At 43.2% G+C, this 20113-nt stretch overlaps 2 protein-coding genes across 4 annotated transcripts; one reads left to right on the top strand and one right to left on the bottom strand.

Annotated features, from left to right (window-relative positions):
* Positions 1-1250: 1250 nt before the first annotated feature.
* LOC4330959 (glutamate receptor 2.9) lies at positions 1251-8191 on the top strand. The gene is made up of 4 exons (XM_015770745.3): positions 1251-1631; positions 4467-5773; positions 6214-6526; positions 6863-8191. Exons 1-4 carry the CDS (start codon positions 1343-1345, stop codon positions 7918-7920), a joined length of 2967 nt encoding a protein of 988 aa, XP_015626231.3. The 5' UTR covers positions 1251-1342; the 3' UTR covers positions 7921-8191.
* On the bottom strand, positions 6361-16184 carry LOC4330961 (diacylglycerol kinase 7). 3 transcript variants are annotated; one of them, XM_026022942.2, is made up of 13 exons: positions 15699-16184; positions 14437-14559; positions 14040-14177; positions 13829-13914; positions 13416-13512; positions 12612-12681; positions 12055-12137; positions 11551-11621; positions 10779-10856; positions 9866-9953; positions 9454-9570; positions 8976-9159; positions 6361-6580 (listed from the first exon to the last, which is right to left on the bottom strand). In XM_026022942.2, the coding sequence occupies exons 1-12, from the start codon at positions 16050-16052 to the stop codon at positions 8998-9000; spliced, it is 1467 nt and encodes a 488-aa protein (XP_025878727.1). In that variant the 5' UTR covers positions 16053-16184; the 3' UTR covers positions 6361-6580; positions 8976-8997. The 3 variants fall into 3 exon arrangements, with proteins under 3 accessions (XP_025878727.1, XP_015626235.1, XP_015626236.1); XM_015770749.3 differs by lacking the exon at positions 6361-6580 and adding an exon at positions 8612-8879; XM_015770750.3 differs by lacking the exon at positions 6361-6580 and adding an exon at positions 8612-8897.
* Between the last annotated feature and the right edge of the window lie 3929 nt (positions 16185-20113).

Below are 20113 nucleotides of genomic sequence, written 5' to 3' on the forward strand. Positions count from 1 at the left end.
GAAGATTCTGTCTGCTTTTCTTGACTTTTTGCAATAAGACATCCTCTTCAGAGCAAGGTAATCAAGGACTCAAGGTCTTCATAGCAAGGTACAGGCAGCATTGTTCCAATACTTCTGTAATCGGAACTCACAAGCCAAGGGCACGTTTGATCTAGATTATGGAACGGATTATTACTACGGATTATTTATTTATTATATTAGGGTAAGTTAAATATTTTGAGAAAAAAAAACATTGACAAATAACCAATGCACGCATGAAGCGAATAATTCAATGAGACTAAGCTAAGAATAACAGAGCCAAGGAAGAGAGAACTGGAATTCTGCACGTTTGAGAGCTCAAAATCCATGCCCACATTGTCAAACATACACCTGTTCCAAAGCGCGTACCCACTGATGGCAACTGTTAAACTAGCTCCAATTGTTTTGTAGCCCATCAGCTCGTCATTGTAAAATCGCAGCATATTACTTACAGTTTACAGCACATATCATCTGGTGTAGGCATTAACTGCAACTCGAGTCATTTTCTTCTTCTCAATCAGAGTCAACTGACCAACACATAAGCCCAGACCAAATAAAGATTAAGAAGTATAGACAAAGAGGAAAAAGAAATGATTAACATCACCATTGGCTTCGGTAATCGGTAGCTCGGTCGCTGAGTTTTCCCCGTACAGACCATATGTCCCGCGACCTCGAGTCCTCCTTTCCACCGACCCTTCCGACCGGTTCTTCCGGTGCCACGCACTCACCGAGCAGCGCAGCAAGGTCAAGTCAACAATGCAAGCGACGGAAAAGTCCCGTATTATTTTTAGAAACACAAACACAGCACTTATAACACACACTCACCTATATAAACACAGCCCCCCCCCCTATCAGCATATCTTGAAATTGACGAAGTTACCACGAGCATTTCGTCGAGGCTAGGGTGACATATCTTAAGATTGATGAAGTCACCACGAACGCCTCGCTGTCGACGAGTACGTTTTCTACCCCACTGAAAGAATAATTATATGCGCATATATTTATATTAACGAATTCATCATAGGTATCTCATTGAGACTAGACCGACATATTTTGAGATTGACAAAGTTATCATGGATGTCTTGCTGTCGACGGGTATATCGTTTATTACTGAAAAAATAATTAGCATTCGTGTCAAATTTAGAACTTAATCGGATGGACTAGTTGAAAAAAAAACTATCCCGTAAAATTTTTATCCGTATATAAAGCTACTGCCGCGTTGGACTGCGGCGGCAGCGCACGGCGAGAGCCAGAAAAATCTGCAACTGCTAGTGCGAGTGCAAGTGGTGGTTGCTGAGAGCCTGATATTGTGATGCGGGTGTAGATGGCGAGGCGGTCCTGCTTCTTCTTCCTCCTCCCGCTCCTGGTTGCGGCGCTCGCGGGGAGCCCGGTGGTCACGGCCCAGCGGAATGCGCTGCCGGCGGCGGCGGCGGCGGCGGCGAGCGTCCGGGTCGGGGTGATCCTGAACTTGACGTCGGCGGTCGGGGTGAGGCGGCGGGTCGGCATCCAGATGGCGGTGGAGGACTACTACGCCGCGAACCCCGGGTCGGCGACGAGGGTGGAGCTCCATTTCAGGGACTCGGCCGGGGACGTCCTCCCCGCCGCTTCCGCCGGTAAGCTCGCCGCCTCTCCCATTCCTTGCTCGAACTAATCAACTAACTAATGATGCTTAGACTACTACTAGTACTAATTTATTACGACGCCTAGTTTGTTTGACGGCTTGAATGGATAGTTCGCAGCGATTTCCTAGAATCAATTGCTGATGGCCTGATTAGCTATGCTCTGCTCTGCTCATATGTGGGTGAATTTGCACAAAACGTCGAAAATATCTGCAAATTTAAGGAGTTTTTTTGTTCGTTTTATATAGTCGCGTGTGGGTTTGAGTCCTTTGTAATCCGAGCCAGTAGATGTTGTTCGTACGTATATGTCTACATCGCATGATGCATAAGCATCTTGATGCAGATGATGCAAAAAAAAAAAAAAAGCTTCATAGCTGCCATTGTCATGTTGTATTGTCAACTGTGCTCCTGAAATTATGTAGATATGTACGTTCTTTTGTTTGGCTGTCGCTGATACTCCCTTCTATCATAATAGTTTCTCTTGAAAACGTTGAATTAAAACCCTTATTAAGCTTTTGCAATGATATGCTCGCATGCAAAGGGTCTTGTTGTCTTCCTTGATGCTGACCCAACTGATGTTGTCAAGAGAATATGCCACCTTGTCTTCAAATCAACGCCGGAACAGGAGGACAGATTAGACATTAATTAATTGTTTTTGGTAATCCCATTTCTGTATTAGGATCTCAGCTAATCAGTCTTATATTGTTCTGACATTTCTAACCTCGAATCCACTAGTCATAGACCCCCAACTCTCACGTACAATTGTACTCCCTCCGTTTCAAAATGTTTGACACCGTTGACTTTTTAGCACATGTTTGACCGTTCGTCTTATTCAAAAAATTTTGTGAAATTTGTAAAACTATATGTGTACATGAAAGTGTATAGTTAACAATGAATCAAATGATATGAAAATAATAAATAATTACTTAAATTTTTTGAATAAGACGAATGGTCAAATACATACTAAAAAGTCAACGGTGTCAAATATTTTGAAACGGAGGGAGTATATACTATCAGTTTTGTCAGAGTAGATACGTGTCTATATGAGATATGCTTGTTTAGAGACCTCCATTGCTACTTGTCTACAATATGCTACAGCTCCATGCATGATGCATGTCGCCTTCTAATTTGTTTAATCACTTCGAGTTGGACTAGTAGTCATCTCTACCCATTAAAATCACGATGGCACGTACCAACGATTTGGTCCGGTTTATGGTGTTCAAACCAGGCTTGATTTGAGTCAAGTGTCAAGTACACGAAATCTTGATGCTTGAATTGTTTAGCTGGTCACAAGTTCTATATAAAGTCTTCCTCGAAATAAATTGTCTCGTCACAAAATGTCAGTGGCCATGAAGGACATGACGATTATATTAATAAAATTTAAGGATGCGAAGAGGACGTTTTAAAATGTCAATCCCTTTCGTTGCTGACCTAAAACTCTCGCATACGTCCTTAAGTTGTAAAACTGAATCTAATTTCCGAATGTAAGCAGATAATTCTAACCAAGTAACTTCGATCAGCTGACAACGATATTGAGAAGATTTTAGCTGAAGATGCAGACGTCTGTGTGAGTATGTGTAGTGTAGGGATAAGAGAAACCTGTGCCATTTGCGCGTTTTGCGCGATCGGATTTGGACGACGTGGAGTTCTGAATTTTCCAAAGCGTGTGGAGTGAGGCCATTGGCTCCAGCATAGACCATAGACTTACTGTAGAGATGGTCAAGTGCAGTTTTTAATGGCCCTGAAAAAATGCCATAATTTGTATAGATATACAAGGTCCTTTTCAGTTTGTGACAAGTCGTTCTTTTGTCTATTAGTATCACATGTCAGCACCCAGCAGTAGCATTCATGAAAACTGTGTAGTGTACACTGTACCATTGCTTCTACTGTACTCCTAAGTTCTAACTGGAGTAGAATTATCTGGTAGGGTAATATTATGAGTCATCGTATGATCAAGACTGCCAATTGTGTTAGTGTATAATTATCTGGTAGGGTAATATTAGTGTAGACTGTGTATTATCAGGAGGACTGAAGGAACAAAATAGAATCGTAGTTGCAGTCCAGTCACCCCAGACTCTGCTTTGCACCTAAGCTACTCCCTCCGTCCCATAATATAAGAGATTTTGAGTTTTTGCTTGCACTATTTGACCACTTGTCTTATTCAAAAAAAATTTAGAATTATTATTTATTTATTTTGACTTACTTTATTATCTAAAGTACTATAAACATAACTTTTCGTTTTTTATATTTGCACAATTTTTTTGAATAAGACGAGTGGTCAAACAATACAAACAAAAACTCAAAATCCCTTATATTATAGAACGGAGGGAGTACCATTTTTGCCTGATCTGGTCTAAATCTGGGTCAAGGAACGTCTCACCGAAAGAAGAACCTGGTGTTCTTTCTTTAGGTTTTGATGCCCAATATCTGTTCATACCAATTTGTTCAAATCAAGCATCGAACCCCACTGAATAGTTGCTTTTGTTTTGATTCTTCTGTTATGTAGAGTTGTTCATCTTTTAAGATTTTTTTTTTAAAAAAAGAAAGCCATATCAATGAAATGATCTAATTTCGAAAAAATAACTGATTAGAATGCTAGAAATGACTTGACTTCGCACCAGTAATCAATAATAAGTGATATGCATCAAGTTGATTAATGATGCAATAAACGGTATCAAAACTCTTTTCACAATTGATAGTCTCAAGAACTGTCAGATTAGAAGCTGAAATAACTGTCAGATCAACAACTTTCATAATTGATAGTCTCAACTGCGAAATTCTTGGCTCCAATTTCTGAGCGGCTGCTCGTTGTTGTTGCTGTCGTTGCAGCGGTGGACCTGATCAAGAATGTGCAGGTGCAGGCCATGATCGGGCCACCGAGCTCGGCAGCGACCGAGTTCGTCGCCCACATCGGCAGCCACTCCCGCGTCCCCGTGCTGTCCTACTCCGCCACCTCGCCGTCGCTGTCCCCCGCGCAGACGCCGTTCTTCGTGCGCGCCGCCGTCAACGACTCCTTCCAGGCCGCGCCCGTCGCCGCCGTCCTCGACGCCTTCCGCTGGCGCGCCGCGGCCGTCGTGTACGAGGACTCGCCGTACGGGAGCGGCATCCTCCCGGCGCTCGCCGACGCGCTGCAGGGCGCCGGCGCCAAGATCATGGACCGCACGGCGGTGCCCGTCGACGCCACCGACGACCGCCTCGACGCGCTGCTGTACCGCCTCAGGGCGATGCCGACGCGCGTGTTCGTCGTGCACATGCTCCACAACGTCGCCGGGAGGCTGTTCCGCCGCGCGAAGATGCTCGGCATGATGTCCGACGGCTACATCTGGGTGGCCACCGACGGCGTCGCCACGTTCATGGACAGGTTCTCCCCGGAGGAGGTCGACGCGATGCAGGGCGTGGTCAGCCTCCGGCCGTACGTGCAGGAGACCGACGCCGTCAAGAACTTCTCGGCGCGGTTCAAGGCGAGGCTACGCCGGGATCACCCCACCGTCGACGATGTCCGTGAGCCGACCGTCCTGAGGTTCTGGGCGTACGACACGGCGTGGGCGATCGCCGCGGCGGCGGAGTCGGCCGGTGTCGCCGGCCCGGCGTTCCAGACACCGCAGACGAGCGCGCCACTGACGGACCTGGACCGGCTCGGCGTGTCGGCCACCGGCACGGCGCTCCTCAACGCCGTCCTGAGCACGACGTTCGACGGGCTCGCCGGCAAGTTCAGGCTCGTCGACGGGCAGCTCCAGCCGCCGGCGTACGAGGTCGTGAACATCATCGGCAAGGGCGCCAGGACGGTCGGGTTCTGGACGCCGGAGTTCGGGATCACGCAAGACCTGAACGCCGGCAGCGCCAAGACGCTGAGGCAAATCCTCTGGCCCGGCGAGCCGCGCGACACGCCGAGAGGCTGGACCGTGTCGCCGAGCGGGCTGCCGCTCCGTGTCAGCGTGCCGACGAAGCGGGGCTTCACGCAGTTCGTCGACGTCGGCAACGTCACGGCGACCGGGCGGCGAAACATCACCGGCTACTGCATCGACGTGTTCGACGAGGTCATGAAGATTATGCCCTATCCGGTGAGCTACGTGTACGACCCTTACCCCGATAGCCCGGAATCTTACGAGAAGCTCGTCGACCAGGTGTCGTCACAGGTCAGTACATGCCAAAGTTCAAGAGTTCTTGAGACAATCTGTTCGTTTGATTTGTTCGATCAGAGGGACGTGGATTTTCACCCACTCGTTGTTTACATATTATCTAAATAGTTAGCAATTTTTTTTAAAAAAAATGATAACATGGATGAATATGAAATATATCACTCCACAAACATGCAATATCAAATTCGATTTTTGTTAGTTGAAAAAAAACAAATTAAATTGAAAATAGTTGTAGCTCATTCACATATGTATTTGTTATTTTTGTTGCAACTTGTAGAAGCTGAATTTTAACTGTATGTTTGTGGAGTGATATATTTAATACTAATCTATATTGCCAATTTTTTTAAAAAAAAATTATAACTATTTAGATGACATATACGAAGTATGAAATCACTTTACCCGATCAGAGTGGTTGAATTGCAATGTTTGGTTTGCAGAAGGCAGATGCGGTGGTGGGGGATGTGACGATCACGGCGAGCAGGATGGAGGAGGTGGACTTCACGATGCCGTTCACGGAGTCGGGGTGGTCGATGGTGGTGGCGGTGCAGAAGGAGACGAGCACGAGCATGTGGATCTTCCTGCAGCCGCTCACCACCAGCCTCTGGCTCGCCAGCCTCGCCTTCTTCTGCTTCACCGGCTTCGTCGTCTGGGTGATCGAGCACCGCATCAACGAGGAGTTCCGCGGCACGCCATGGCAGCAGTTCGGCCTCATCTTCTACTTCTCCTTCTCCACCCTCGTCTTCTCCCACAGTACGTGCTTGCATCCTCCTTTTCTTCTCTAGCTCATTTCTACTCCCTCCATCTCTAAATATTTAATACCGTTAACTTTTTTAAGCATGTTTAATCGTTTGTCTTATTCAAAAACTTGAGTAGTAGTACTATATTTAACAATGAATCAAATGATATGAAAATAATTAATAATTACTTAATTTTTTAAATAAGACGAATGGTCAAACATGTTTAAAAAAGTAAAACATGTTTAAAAAAGTGAACGGTGTTAAATATTTAGGGATGGAGGGGGTACTTTCTACTACCAATTCAGCAACATGATTTTTGAGTGGCGATTTCAATTGTGTGTTTTTTTAGAGGAGAAGCTGGAGAGCAACCTGTCGAGGTTCGTGGTGATCATATGGGTGTTCGTGGTGCTGATACTGACGTCGAGCTACACGGCGAGCCTGACGTCGATGCTGACCGTCCAGAAGCTGCAGCCGACGGTGACCGACGTGAGGGAGCTCCTGAGGCGAGGCGACTACATCGGGTTCCAGGAGGGGACCTTCATCGTGCCGGTGCTCGAGAAGATGGGCTTCGAGGGGAGGATGAGGAGCTACAGCACGGTGGACCAGTACGCCGACGCGCTGTCCAAAGGCTCGGCGAACGGCGGCGTCGCCGCCATCTTCGACGAGATCCCCTACCTCAAGCTCTTCCTCTCGCAGTACTGCAACGGCTACACCATGGTCGGACCAATCTACAAGACCGACGGCTTCGGGTTCGTGTTCCCGAGAGGGTCGCCGATGGTGGCGGACGTGTCGCGGGCGATCCTGACGCTGGCGGAGGGGGAGAAGATGGCGCAGATCGAGAAGAAGTGGTTCGGCGAGCCCGGCGCGTGCCAGAGCCAGGGCAGCGCCGTCGGCTCGTCGAACCTCAGCTTCCGGAGCTTCGGTGGGCTGTTCCTCATCACCGGCGTGGTCACCAGCGCCATGCTCCTCATCTACCTCGCCGTCTTCTTCTACCGCGAGCGCGACGAGCTCCGTGCGGCGGAGGCGGCCGCCGCCGCCTCCGGCTCCGGCTCCGGCTCCGGGAGCCGGTCGCTGCGGCGGCTGCGCGCGTGGGCGCGGCACTACGACCAGAAGGACCTCAAGTCCCCGACGTTCAAGAGGAGGTGGAGCGACGAGTCCGTGAGGAATGGCAGCGAGTACGCCGCGAGCCGGACGCCGAGGTGGGGCGACGAGAGCCCGTGCAACGTCGCCGGCGCCGCCGACGCCGACGCCGGACGGATCCCGGAGGAAGTCGTCGGCGGCATGAGCCCGTTCAGCATCTCCACGAGCTCGGAGGAGAGGAACGGCGCCGTGTCTCCGGCGGCGGCGGAGTTCGATAACTCGTCCGATCGGGCAGCGGTGGTGGCGGGAACATCTCAACCGCGGTAGATGTACATGTGACATGGCAAGTTCTCCCAGTAGACGTGTCCGGTAGGATATGAACATTGACAGGTCAAGTACAAGTAGTGTGCAACCGTCTCCTCGCCTGTAGATAGATCCTAGTACTACTGTACTACTACCAGTAGATGAGAAATTCAGCAACTTGACCGATGAAGCATTGGCAGTGGCTTTGTAAAGTGTAATATGGCAACAATAATATGTGATTAATGTAGATGTATTTTGGGAATCAAATACATACATGAAAGCATGTTCATCGGTATACTACCTCTTAACTACTTAAAAAATTGATAAATTTCCGTTCGTCATACTTATTTTCCCTAAACACATCTTAGAGACTAAGCTTATATATCTTAATATTGACTTATTGTCGATAAGAAGCAGGGCATACATGCACTCATGTTAAGTTTAGTACTTAAACCAGCTAAAAAAATTGATAAATTTCCGTTAGTCATACTTATTTTCCCTAAACACATCTTAGAGACTAAGCTTATATATCTTAATATTGAGTTATTGTCGATATGAAGTAGTACATACATGCACTCATGTTAAGTCTAGTACTTAAACCAGCTAAATAGGTTCTACTACATTCCACTCACTGGGCGACACTCAATTCACAACCCTACCAGAATTTTGGCATTGAAAATAGCGACAAACTGAACATATCCTCAGTTCAAGCCCAGCAGCAAAAGATTTCCAAATTGGCATAACAGGAGGGGAAATCTGAGTAATTTACAGTACATTGTGTTTTTCCACTTGATTTTTTTTGTTTGTTTTGACGGTAAAAATACATTACAAATCAAGTTATATTTGATTTCCACTGAAATAACCTACGACACAACATAATTTATATGATACAACAGTACATTTTGCCCGATTGTGCTCCGGCCATGGCTAATCCCTGCAGCTGCTCCCGAACTATACATAATCTAACGATCTAGAATACGACCCTGGTATGAAATGCAAAACTGACGACCGGTGAGTAGGGAGCTATCAGCAAACGAGATGCTGTACAGAGCAGAAAAATGAACTTTCAGGAATATTACCTGATTGAAATCGGGGAAGATCTCATTGCTCCCCATTTATCATCAGAGAAGGGTAAGGAACTTTGTTTATCTCGATAATGGTTGACTGCTCCTGTAGGAGTGGTTGTTTCCATGGCTCTCCATCCATCTGAACATACGCACGATTCCATTGGCCACCCCTCATTTCAAACTTGATGGCTGCAGCCTGATACATGGCAGCGGTTTCAGAGGCCAAGGTATTATAAGTTCATGAAGACCAGAAAAAAATTTTGAAGAACATCTCCCAGTCTACCTAATATTCAGAACATTTTCTACTCCAAGCAAATCTTGTGGTGTTTGAGCTTGTTATAGACAATGTGGATTGCATGAAACACTTGAGGTTTCATAGTTTTTTTTTCCCAACAGACCATAAGATCCCATATGGGCATCCCAAATTCCCATAGAGCAATTCCTTGCCAATACTCAATAGAAATATAGTGTGCCAAACAAATGTAAGTACCTGAGCAATGTGCTTTGCTTTAATTAGCTCAGCCATAACGAATGAAGCATGCCAACCTTCTTTCAGACCGAATATTTCAAGCAATCCATCATCGGAATGAGCTTCGACAAAACCTTTCTGGGATTTGGAATAGAATAAAGCATCATTTTGTTTCCAAAAAAAGAAAAAGATGAACACATAATTTGCATATAAATGCAAATACCGCATGCGCATTCCCATTAAATGCAGCTGATTCTAGCTACTGCATCAACTAAACTGACAGAACGATTTCTTAAATAATACATAATTATTTGAAAGAATACTGAGCAATCATCCATGATGCAACTTTATAGTCATAGAAAGCCCTACATAAACAAACTAAAATTGAGAGAACATATGCAATGAACATGATAAATGTATATTAACTACTAACCTTTTCAAGGTAATCAGGTTTAAGATCACCCCATGGATGCCTTCCACTGCCGTAGTTGTATAAATTTAAGACCACCAGGGATCTAACACTGCAGTTGGGAAAAGAATGCAAGCTGTGAAATACAGAACCGGATTCATACAGCACATTCAAAAGAAAGATGAGAACAATAGCTACTTAAGTTCCAAACTTCTCCCAAATGGGAAGATAATCAATTCAACTTGTATGTCCAGAATTTATTATATGCTGACATTTCTTCCGAGCTTCATAACAGTATCATAGCACACATTACATTCTGAATGCCTGACACACCAGGTCACCAGCCAGTATGTACAGGAATACAGGATCAGAATTTCATGCTTCTGGTATTTTTAGAGAGTTTTTCACTACTAGAATGTTTGGGGCAGAAGGATGAAGGGCCACTAAGACATTCATATATAGGAACGTAGTAGTATCTTTAAACTTTTGGCATCACACAATTTAGGAAAATATGTAAAATCCTACAATCATATTTGAACCTATTGTATTAATCTTAATTACTTTTTTTTCATATTTTCAGCTGAAGATTTGTGAACACGGGTCAGCATGGCATCAGGTCATGTATATGCATACGTTGTCCGTTACCAAGTGTCATCCATTATCCCTAGCTTATTACTTACACTAGTACTATACCCGTTTATTGCAACAGGATCTGGAGTAATACGGGGTGGGCCGGTTTGGTTTTTTACAGGGTGGGCTGGTTCGGGTTTTTACGGAATATTCTCGCGTTGCACGGGAGGGAGGAAGACGACTGCGTATTTAAAGTAGTCGAGATTTAACAAAATGTCAGCATCTCACAGAATTGTTGAGTGATTCTTTTAAGGATCATAATTGTTTAAAAGCCTTTTTTTTCATATAAAAGAAACCAACAACTTGCCTTGAAGGCATTGTAACTTGCTCCCATTCAGAACAATTGACTTTTTTAATGTAAAGTCGCAAAATGTTCTTAAGCCCCCTGCAACAACAAACCATTCTATCAGCTTCAAACAAAGATAAAGAGAAGTGTGCAAACAAAGGAAGAATATCATAGCATAGCTGTAATTTTATTAAACCATCAAAACATGGAGAGAAAAGCTAAAGACATAGTTGATTGCTATTGCATCATGATTAGTGCCATGGGCACATGAAATTTTTTTGGATAATGATGGACACATGAAACTTGAATTCATGTCGTCAGATGTTAACTAAGAACAAATTCATCACGATGTTTAGATCCATGATATATCTTAGAAGTTTGGTACTCCCTCCGTTTCAGGTTATAAGACGTTTTGACTTTGGTCAAAGTCAAACTACTCTAAATTTGACTAACTTTATAGAAAAAAGTAGTAATATTTACAATACCAACATAGTTTCATTGAATCTATAATTGGATAAATTTTCATAATATATTTGTCTTGGGTTAAAAATATTACTACTTTTTTCTAAAAAAATAGTCAAACTTAGAGTAGTTTGACTTTAACCAAAGTCAAAACGTCTTATAACCTGAAACGGAGGGAATATATCAAATGATCAAAAAATCCTATAATTAACCTAAAATCATGGCAGCTTCCGGATTCTTGAGTGGATCAAAACAAAACTGCCTGACACCATAAAGTTCGGACTTTGGAGCCATTTTAGAATCCATGGAAAGGCAGGCTGTCTTTATATACCTTAACTGAGGGCTTGCTGTACAAGGTGTGCAGAACCACCCCTGTGTGCAGCTATAACCAGCATATATCAACTGCACGAGAATAAAAACAAAGATCATTACAAGAATCATTTATAAGATAAACATGACTGTGATACCAACAACTATGTTACAGAAACTGAGATTATTCACAAAAGCATACAAATAAGACATTGAAGCTGGGTTATTTCTTTTTTCCAATTTCAAATATGTTATATAAGCGGTGTCTCATCTAACCCATGTATCAGGTATGCACAGTAGGTTTCGTAGGATAATAGAACATCCGGAACTTACTGTAAAATGAGGGTACATAAACACAAGTTTTGTGCATGTGTGGGAATATGTGATCTATCAGCTGTCATACTTATCTGCTACTTATAAAATATGCAAGTGACATAATGACATTTAACTAGAACACTCTGAATGCAAGGACTTTTAAGCTAATTAACAATACAGAAATAAAGAAAATCTGTCAGCAACTCAGCACCTTATTTGCAACAGGCCCTTGAGCAAGATATGGCTTTTCATCACGAAGATGGTGGAAGCCATAAGCAACTTGGGCATCCATCCCTGTTCAATATAAAATAAGGAGCACTCAGCGATGACCAAGATTCCAAATAATTGCAAGAAGCCATAAGATTCACAAGAGAAAAATCATTAAACAAGTATTAATTTCTTGATGAAACTTAAACGATCATTACATCTACATGTCCTACAACTTTATGTCATTACAGCAATTAGGAACACCATCTTAAGTTTTAGTTTATTTATGTCACTCAGAATTTCAAACGACCAGCTGAAATACTAATTTGTCATTTTATTGAAAGTCTAATCACATGGGAACTAAAGCAAAAACTTAGAACCTAGTCACCTAACCACCAATTTATTAACCAGATGGTCTGAATATTAAAGATCTCTAGCATAGGCAGGATAGAGATAGGATTTATTTCATGAGAATTAATGCTTCTACCAAATGTAATCACCATGTAAAGTTCATGGGAAAAAAACAGAAGGAACAAATAAAAAAGGTTGATTAAGGATTACCAATGCTAAGGTAGTTGTAGAATACTCCTTTATAGCAAGAAGCTTTCTCAGGTAACTCAGTGCCATTCTCCTGCACAATATTAGATTTGGTCCTTTAACAAAACCATATGTATTAACATGTTCATCCGAGAACATTCACAAAAAAGGAGGCGGTGTGATGTTTTTTAAGCATTTATTGATAACTGACAGAGGAAAACAAAATGCTAGAGCAATCTATCGAATAATTATATGGACAGGACTACATTGTTGGTGAGTATCTCGTTCTTCACAACAAATGTTAATAAAGTCCACGAAACAGCAATAATCGCATTGGATTACAACACCAAGCACAGCATACAAAAACTACTACACATACTTAGTAAGCAGAGATATGAATAGCATATATGCAACTTGAAGTACTATTGAAAATAGTGAAACATGAACTATTTGAATTATTTCTGGCCTAGATAGCATATAGTGTCATTGTATAACTCAACATACAAATAACTTTCTTCAGGTTTATAGCTCCATTGCTTTCAAATAACTTAATTAACTAGAGTACGGAGTGAATAGTGAAATATTAATAGCATATTAACTATTGCCCTTATTTTTATAACTTCAAAGTATATTACTCCCTCCGTTTCACAATGTAAGACTTTCTAGCATTGCCCACATACATATATATGTTAATGAAACTAAACACATACATATGCTTAGATTCATTAACATATAAATGAATGTGGGCAATGCTAGAAAGTCTTACATTGTGAAACGGAGGAAGTATATATTTATTTCAGAGCAATAAGGTGAATTTATAGTCAAAACCTGGCAAAGTTCCAAGCAGTCTGCAGGTTCCGTTTTCTTAAGTGCATATGGCAACTCTTTTATCTCTCCATCTGGCATCATAACTACAGCTTGCCAACTGCATGAACATTACTGTTTCTCAGTGCAGAAGTTGATGAAGCACCTTTTCACAGTTACTATGAACTTGATAAAAATCAGCAGTACAAAAACTGATAATTAACATATCAACACCTTACTCTGCCTATTTACTGTGAGTGATCATCTTGTGTGTTCACACACTGAATTACTTAGCACAAGTATAGCAGATAGGTGATCACAATTCATATGTTTTATTCAGGAGGGGAACCATATTCTGCAAAGCTAATCATTATTCTGTCCAAGTGAGCTAGCAATAAAAAGGGGAGCTGATAAACGACCAATCATCCCTATCTCACCTGTCAAGACTGCAGGTGGGAGCTGTAGCTGCCTTGCTGAGATAACGCTTCACAGCTGAACGCCAACCAAAGGGAAAAGAGCCACCCTGTTCATATGCTTATTAGTTGTAGTATGAGTGAATCGCTCACCTTCCCTCAAAAGCTTAGTTAACACTGTAAATTACAAAGAAAGGATATAAATAGAACAATTGCATCATATATGGATCCTTACCCATCCAAATGATCTGGCAAGATCATTTCCTGTACCAAGTGGGATGATACCTGTGGGTGGAACTGGTTCTCTTTTCAACCTATAAAGATCTGTGAGACAGCCAAGTACCCAACCAACTGTGCCATCACCACCAGCAACCTGTCAGAAAGAACTAGTGCAAGGATGTTATGCAAAGTAGTTGGAAGACAATGAGTAGCCAACATAGGAGAAATTCAGTAAATAAGGAAAGAACAAGGACACCCTGTCATAAATTATTTTATAAGTAGATAGGATAGTAAAGGAAGCAACAACCTTTCATAAGTTTTAACAGATGCTAATGCTTGACTACTCAAACGTGCAGAGAACTCTAAACTTATAACAAATGCAGTACCCCTAATAAAGTCCATTACACACGTACCATAATCCTCAATTTTTTTCGAATGGTCTCCGCACAATTGTCACCTTGTTCGGCCAATTTCTCCAAACAACCCAACCCGTAGTTAATGAAATCAGAAGGCTTCACGACAGAGAGATCAAAGACCTGGAAATAGTTTCATCAGTATGTAATATTGTGTCCCAGAACATACAAAAGGATAAGGAAAAAATTCTGAAAACATGTGTGAATACATAAAGTGATCAGTTGATCATATTAAAAAAACAGTTACGAATAATCTTCAAAGTGTAAGTGCAAAATGCTTACATAGGACATCCTCAGGTTCCAAACATTGATACATAATGAACCCAGATAAAATCCAGTAATTCCATGTTGAGCAAAAAAAAAAAAACTCCGTAAAAGATAACAGTACAATCAAATGACTGTATTCTATTGGAATAGCATGTCAAGCCAAAAATTAGAGGCCGCCGAACTAGTCTCCAGCCACTTACACCTCAGAAGCAAGCATGGAGCTAAAATTCTGATGTTTAAACTTTTGATCTTCCCTCCCTGCCAACCTGCCGCTTACCATCTTCAATATTTTTCTTCATCCCTCCATATCAACAAAGTTCCAGGGCCATGCGAGAAAGTGAGGCACAAATGCACAATCTGCTGGAGGCTGAAGCTTTCACAACACCTATCATCCAACCGCAATGTTAGTATCTCCATCTCCTCATCCTATCCCCAAGACCCCAACCACACGTCTACACCCCCTCTTCAGAACACACGCTTTTTCGTTGGCACGTCCAAACTCCAATAAGCAACATAAATGCTAATAGTACCAATTGCACGATGAACTTCATGATTCTACTTACGGAGTACTACGTGATAACAACAGGAAATTTAGAAATTCATTTTGGAGATGGAAAATCAAAATCTAGTACGATACTACTAGCAATCCATTTTCTATAAAGTAGCAATTGAATTGACCTTATATGGCATTGGTCGAGCCAGAAAATCTTCATCAGATCACACGCGGAGCTGAGGCTGTTGCCCCTCTTTCCGGTAGTAGTACCACTCTAGAACGAAAGTTCATACGTCACCGACAGTGTAATTCCACAGAAATACGTCTAAATCGCTGCGAATTTTCAAAGGAATCTCAAAAGTAATCAATGACTCGCAACTCGCGAAAACCATACCAAGAGCAAGCAACAAGCCAACAACCCACACAGGAACAACCGGGGAGAAGCGTGAAAATTTGGAAACAGGGTTGCACGAGTGGCCGAGCCAATCGGCGATGTCATCACCTGCTCCTCGCTGATGAGCTCGTGGAGCCGCACCTTGAGCTCGGGCCCGTGCCTACCGCCGCTCCGCGAGTTGACGAACACCACCACCGGCGTCACGGCCGCCTCCACCTCCACCTCCACCTCCCCCTCCTCGCCCCTCTCCGCCGCCGCCGCCACGCCGACGGCCTCGTCCTTGGCCTTCACGGCGGCCGCGACCGCACGCCGCGCGTACAGCGGCATGACGACCTGCCTCCGCAGCTCGGCCTTGTCCACCTCCTTCCCCCACACCCCGCACGCGCGCACCGACTCCCAGATCGACACCCTCGCCGACGGCGCCGTCGACGGCGCCCTCGGCGTCTCCTCCGCTCGCTCCATCACCGGAACTACTCCGTATCACTCGCAGCCGCAGCTAAGCAAGAGCAGCTTCGAAATCCCCTCTCCTATGGCGAGCTATGGCGAGCTGGAGTTTTTTTTTTTGGCCCGAGATGAAATTGGGGGAAAAAACGTGCCGACTTTTTTTTTCAGTGGGTTTATATAGAGGAGATGAGTTTTGACTACACCGATTTGCGCGTTGCTTTATTGCTGTGTGTGCTGCTGCTTTGCATCTTCTTGGGGTGCCAATAGCGCGTGACCGTTACGTCTGGCCGGGGATGGATTTCAGGAGAGAATGGAAAGGACACGAATGATGATGGTGTTTTTTTGCTCTGTCACGACTCACGTCCAGGTTTGCTGATTTTGACGCTGTCTCGCCCGTTTTTACAACCTACGGAAAATCTTATATTTGGTCCGGAATACAGTGCTAAGAGTTTACAATATTTACAGAATTTTGTTATACTTTTTTAGAAAAAAAATCCAATATTTCGAAATAGTATGAACTCGAAAGAGCCATCTTCAAAGTATAGTATCTCCTCGATCCTAAAATAAACCAAGTTGTTTTATATATAGATTCATACATACAAAAATTAAAAATTGATTTCTTTTTTTTTAGCCAGCAAATATGACATCTCTGAATGTTGTGAAATCCCCTTTAAAGTGTTGTGGAGCTACCAACCCCCTCTTCATGGTAAGACTCTCTGGGTGAAAACCCGATTCATCTAGACATGCGACAGTGGTGCCATTTGGTGTCATGACCTCCTTGAAGACGTTGCCTATGAAGTATTCATCGCTCATTGCCGCCCTTCCTCCAGCTTGGTCCTTGGCCTTATTTTGGTTGTTGTCGTCAGGTTGGCTCGAGGGACGAGTGGATCTTCTTCTCTCTCGTCCTCTCCCTCTCCCCAATGCTTATACGTGATATGATTGGGAGACCGTCAACGACCTCCTGTGTAGAATTTGCGTTTGGAGAGGTATGTGCGACCCCCTATAGTTCTAGCGGCGATCGGTCATGCTCAATAGCGGTCTCTCTCGTCCTCAACCTCTCCCCAATCCTTATACGTGATGATAATCGGGAGACCGTCAACGACCTCCTATGTGGAATTTGAGTTTGGAAGGGTGTGTGCGACCCCTATAGTTCTAGCGGCGATCGGTCATGCTCAATAGCGGTCGATTTGATACTAGAGCCTTCTCTTGGGTTGTGTGTTTGTTTTGTTCTTTTCTTGTTATAGTTTTTCAGGGTTGCAGTGTTACCTTTTCCCTTTCTGTATTAATATAAAGCTTTGCACAGCAGGTTGTTTCAAAAGTTTGAGTTTTTTACAGTGGAAGTAGAGAGATTTAATTATAGATTAATAGATACATTTTCTATTTGTTTGATAAAATCAATAACTTCTCGAAGAGGTGAAACTTTTTACCGTCATTATCATTGGTATAGAACAAGTTAAAGGAAGGAAAATATGTGGAAGGTGTGGTGCCACAATATTAAAACTATACTTTATACTCTTTTGCGCCCAAAGGTTGATTCCTTATAGCCTTAACTACCAACAACCATACAATAAATGGCTAATTAATCAGGTCATTGGTAAAGAAATGTTATTGTCAAACCATGTCTATCTTGAAAGTTAACAATCACAATCACGCGCGTACTTATTAAGAAAACATCTCATTGTTTGAGCTTGCGATGAGCATGATAGCAATGTCAGTGTCGATTATGGAAATGGGCAATAATTAAAAAGAATAGCACATGAGATCTAAAAGTTGATTGATGGATGCAGAGACAAGAATTAAGACAAATTCAGGGCTCTCTCGATAAGAGGTAATACCTTACTATTATTTCGGAATTGTATCTGTCGGGTGTATATATTGATATGATAATCTAATTGTGACTTATCTTGCTATCTCTGGTTATGTCTTTGGAGAGCTTCCCGCTCACCTTATATAGGTTAGGGGTAGTGTTACAAAGAGTAATACCTAGCCGGACACAGTATCAGTTTCCTAATCAATTACTTAATACCGGTCGGGATTCTAAATTATGTTATAGAACATAAGACAACATTGTGATCAAGTCCTACTCTATTACATAGTACATGGATTTGGCTCACCTCCTATCTCTAGTCAAATATAGAAGTCGTGTGGGTACCCAGTACCCCATATTCTCCATAGTCAGGTTGTATTGGATCACTTGCTCTATCAATACCTACAGTTATACCTACATAGTCAATCCGTTCTATGCAATTATGCATAGAAGTGTTCCGACCGATGTGATTAAGAGTAGTGATCCAGCTATCCTTATTTTATAGATGATGTGGCTCAACGTATATATGTTGAGTAACTGAATTCAAATATATAGGAAGAGTAGATAACTAATTTGACACTGAATTTTAAAGATACTATGGGAGTATTTGGTAGTGATATCAGTGGCAGATCTAACAATTTCTTTGAGCCTGCGCAAACCTAACAACGGATAACACATACACATAAATCTATAAAACTCTATACTTATATTTCATGCACGCAAAGAAATAAGTTGATAGACACAAGTTGTGATTTAGGTTGAGAAAATACGATCTAATAATTTATAATAACGAGAAGAAAAAAAATGCAACTCCCCCTTAAGTTATCAGTTTCACGTCCTGTTATAGTGAGAAAAACTATAACAGTGAAAATTAGTATAAAATCAACAACCATGTTTTTACGCCTTCTTTTCTTTTTCCTATGATCCTACCTATTTGAAAAGTGCAATATGTCGAACTATTTTATTTTGCTTGACTTTGGCTTAACAAGCTCTATTACTCACTAAACAGTAGTCATAAACAGCAAGGTTAGCTTGGAGCAATGTCGGATCTGTTTTGTTTCAGGCAATTGTTTATGTTGCCAGAGTGATTGGTGAAGGACCAAAAGTGCACCTAACGATTCGTCGATTCCTTCCCGTTCCTTTGCAAATTTCCCGGTAGCTCTCGTCATGTGGAAAGGGTGGGATCGGAGAATGTGTGTAGTGGTCTAGTGGGGCATCCAATCCAGCCACCCACGCAAGGCGGAACCCAAACCCACTGGGAGCACTGCCTTTATTCCGGCTTCTGCTCTGCTGCCAGTGGCGTCAAGCACACGGTTGGTAGCACGCCGCCGCGCGCGTACGCAGCAGCAATGACGCCTCTGCCGGCTAACCACCTCCCCCACCACGTTGGTACTCCTACTAATTTCCATGTGAGCCCCCGCCTCCGCCAAGGCCCACCTGCCATGGCACAGCCGGTGCATTGGCTGGCCCGCGAGGCGGCAGATGACGACAGGATGGGGATTGGGGAGACGGCAGCGGCACGTGCGAGCCGCGGTGGCGTGGGGTGGGTGGGGTAGTTGCCGGCTGCAGGCGGCTGACACACAGCGCGACATCATCGGAAGGGGCATTCAAGTTTTTGAATTGATGACGGGATGGGAGGACCGCGCTCCCCGCCCCCCGGTCGGACGTTGGACATGGCGGCGGGCGGAGGAACCCAAGTGTGGGACCCAGCGCTGCGCATCACAGGAGAAGTCAGGTTACCATCGTCTTCTTCTTCTAGAAAGGGTGACTTCTGAAGACCGAAGAGGAGGTCCTCCGTACTATTACTACGCGTACTACTACCTCCGTGAAAATGGTTAGGCGGCTGCGTGGTGCGTGCTAAAATGGTCCGGTGATTTCACTACAATTCAAATGTTCTGGAAATACGAGTACTCGGTAGTAAAATTGTGCTACGACGACTTGCTACAATTCAAAGTTCTGGATTCTCTCTCTAAAAAAAAAATCAAATGTTCTGGAATATTACGTAGCGGTGCTTCTTTATATCTTGGCCGTGAGCCCGTGACTCATCAGCATGCGTTATGTACTCATTTTGGGTGTACTGTATCATATACTTATTTTGGATGTGTTCTTTTCTCTATGTTCTCGACTTCTCCTCACTCGTTTTTTACGTGCATGTTTCTTAAATCACTAAAAAAATATGTATTTTGTAAAATTTTCTAGAAGAAAGTTGTTTTAAATAATCATACTAATATATTTTTTAAAGTTTTTTCAGTTGATTCATAATTAATTAGGC

The sequence above is a fragment of the Oryza sativa genome, chromosome 2 (assembly GCF_034140825.1).
Source record: "Oryza sativa Japonica Group chromosome 2, ASM3414082v1".
Lineage (NCBI taxonomy): Eukaryota > Viridiplantae > Streptophyta > Magnoliopsida > Poales > Poaceae > Oryza > Oryza sativa.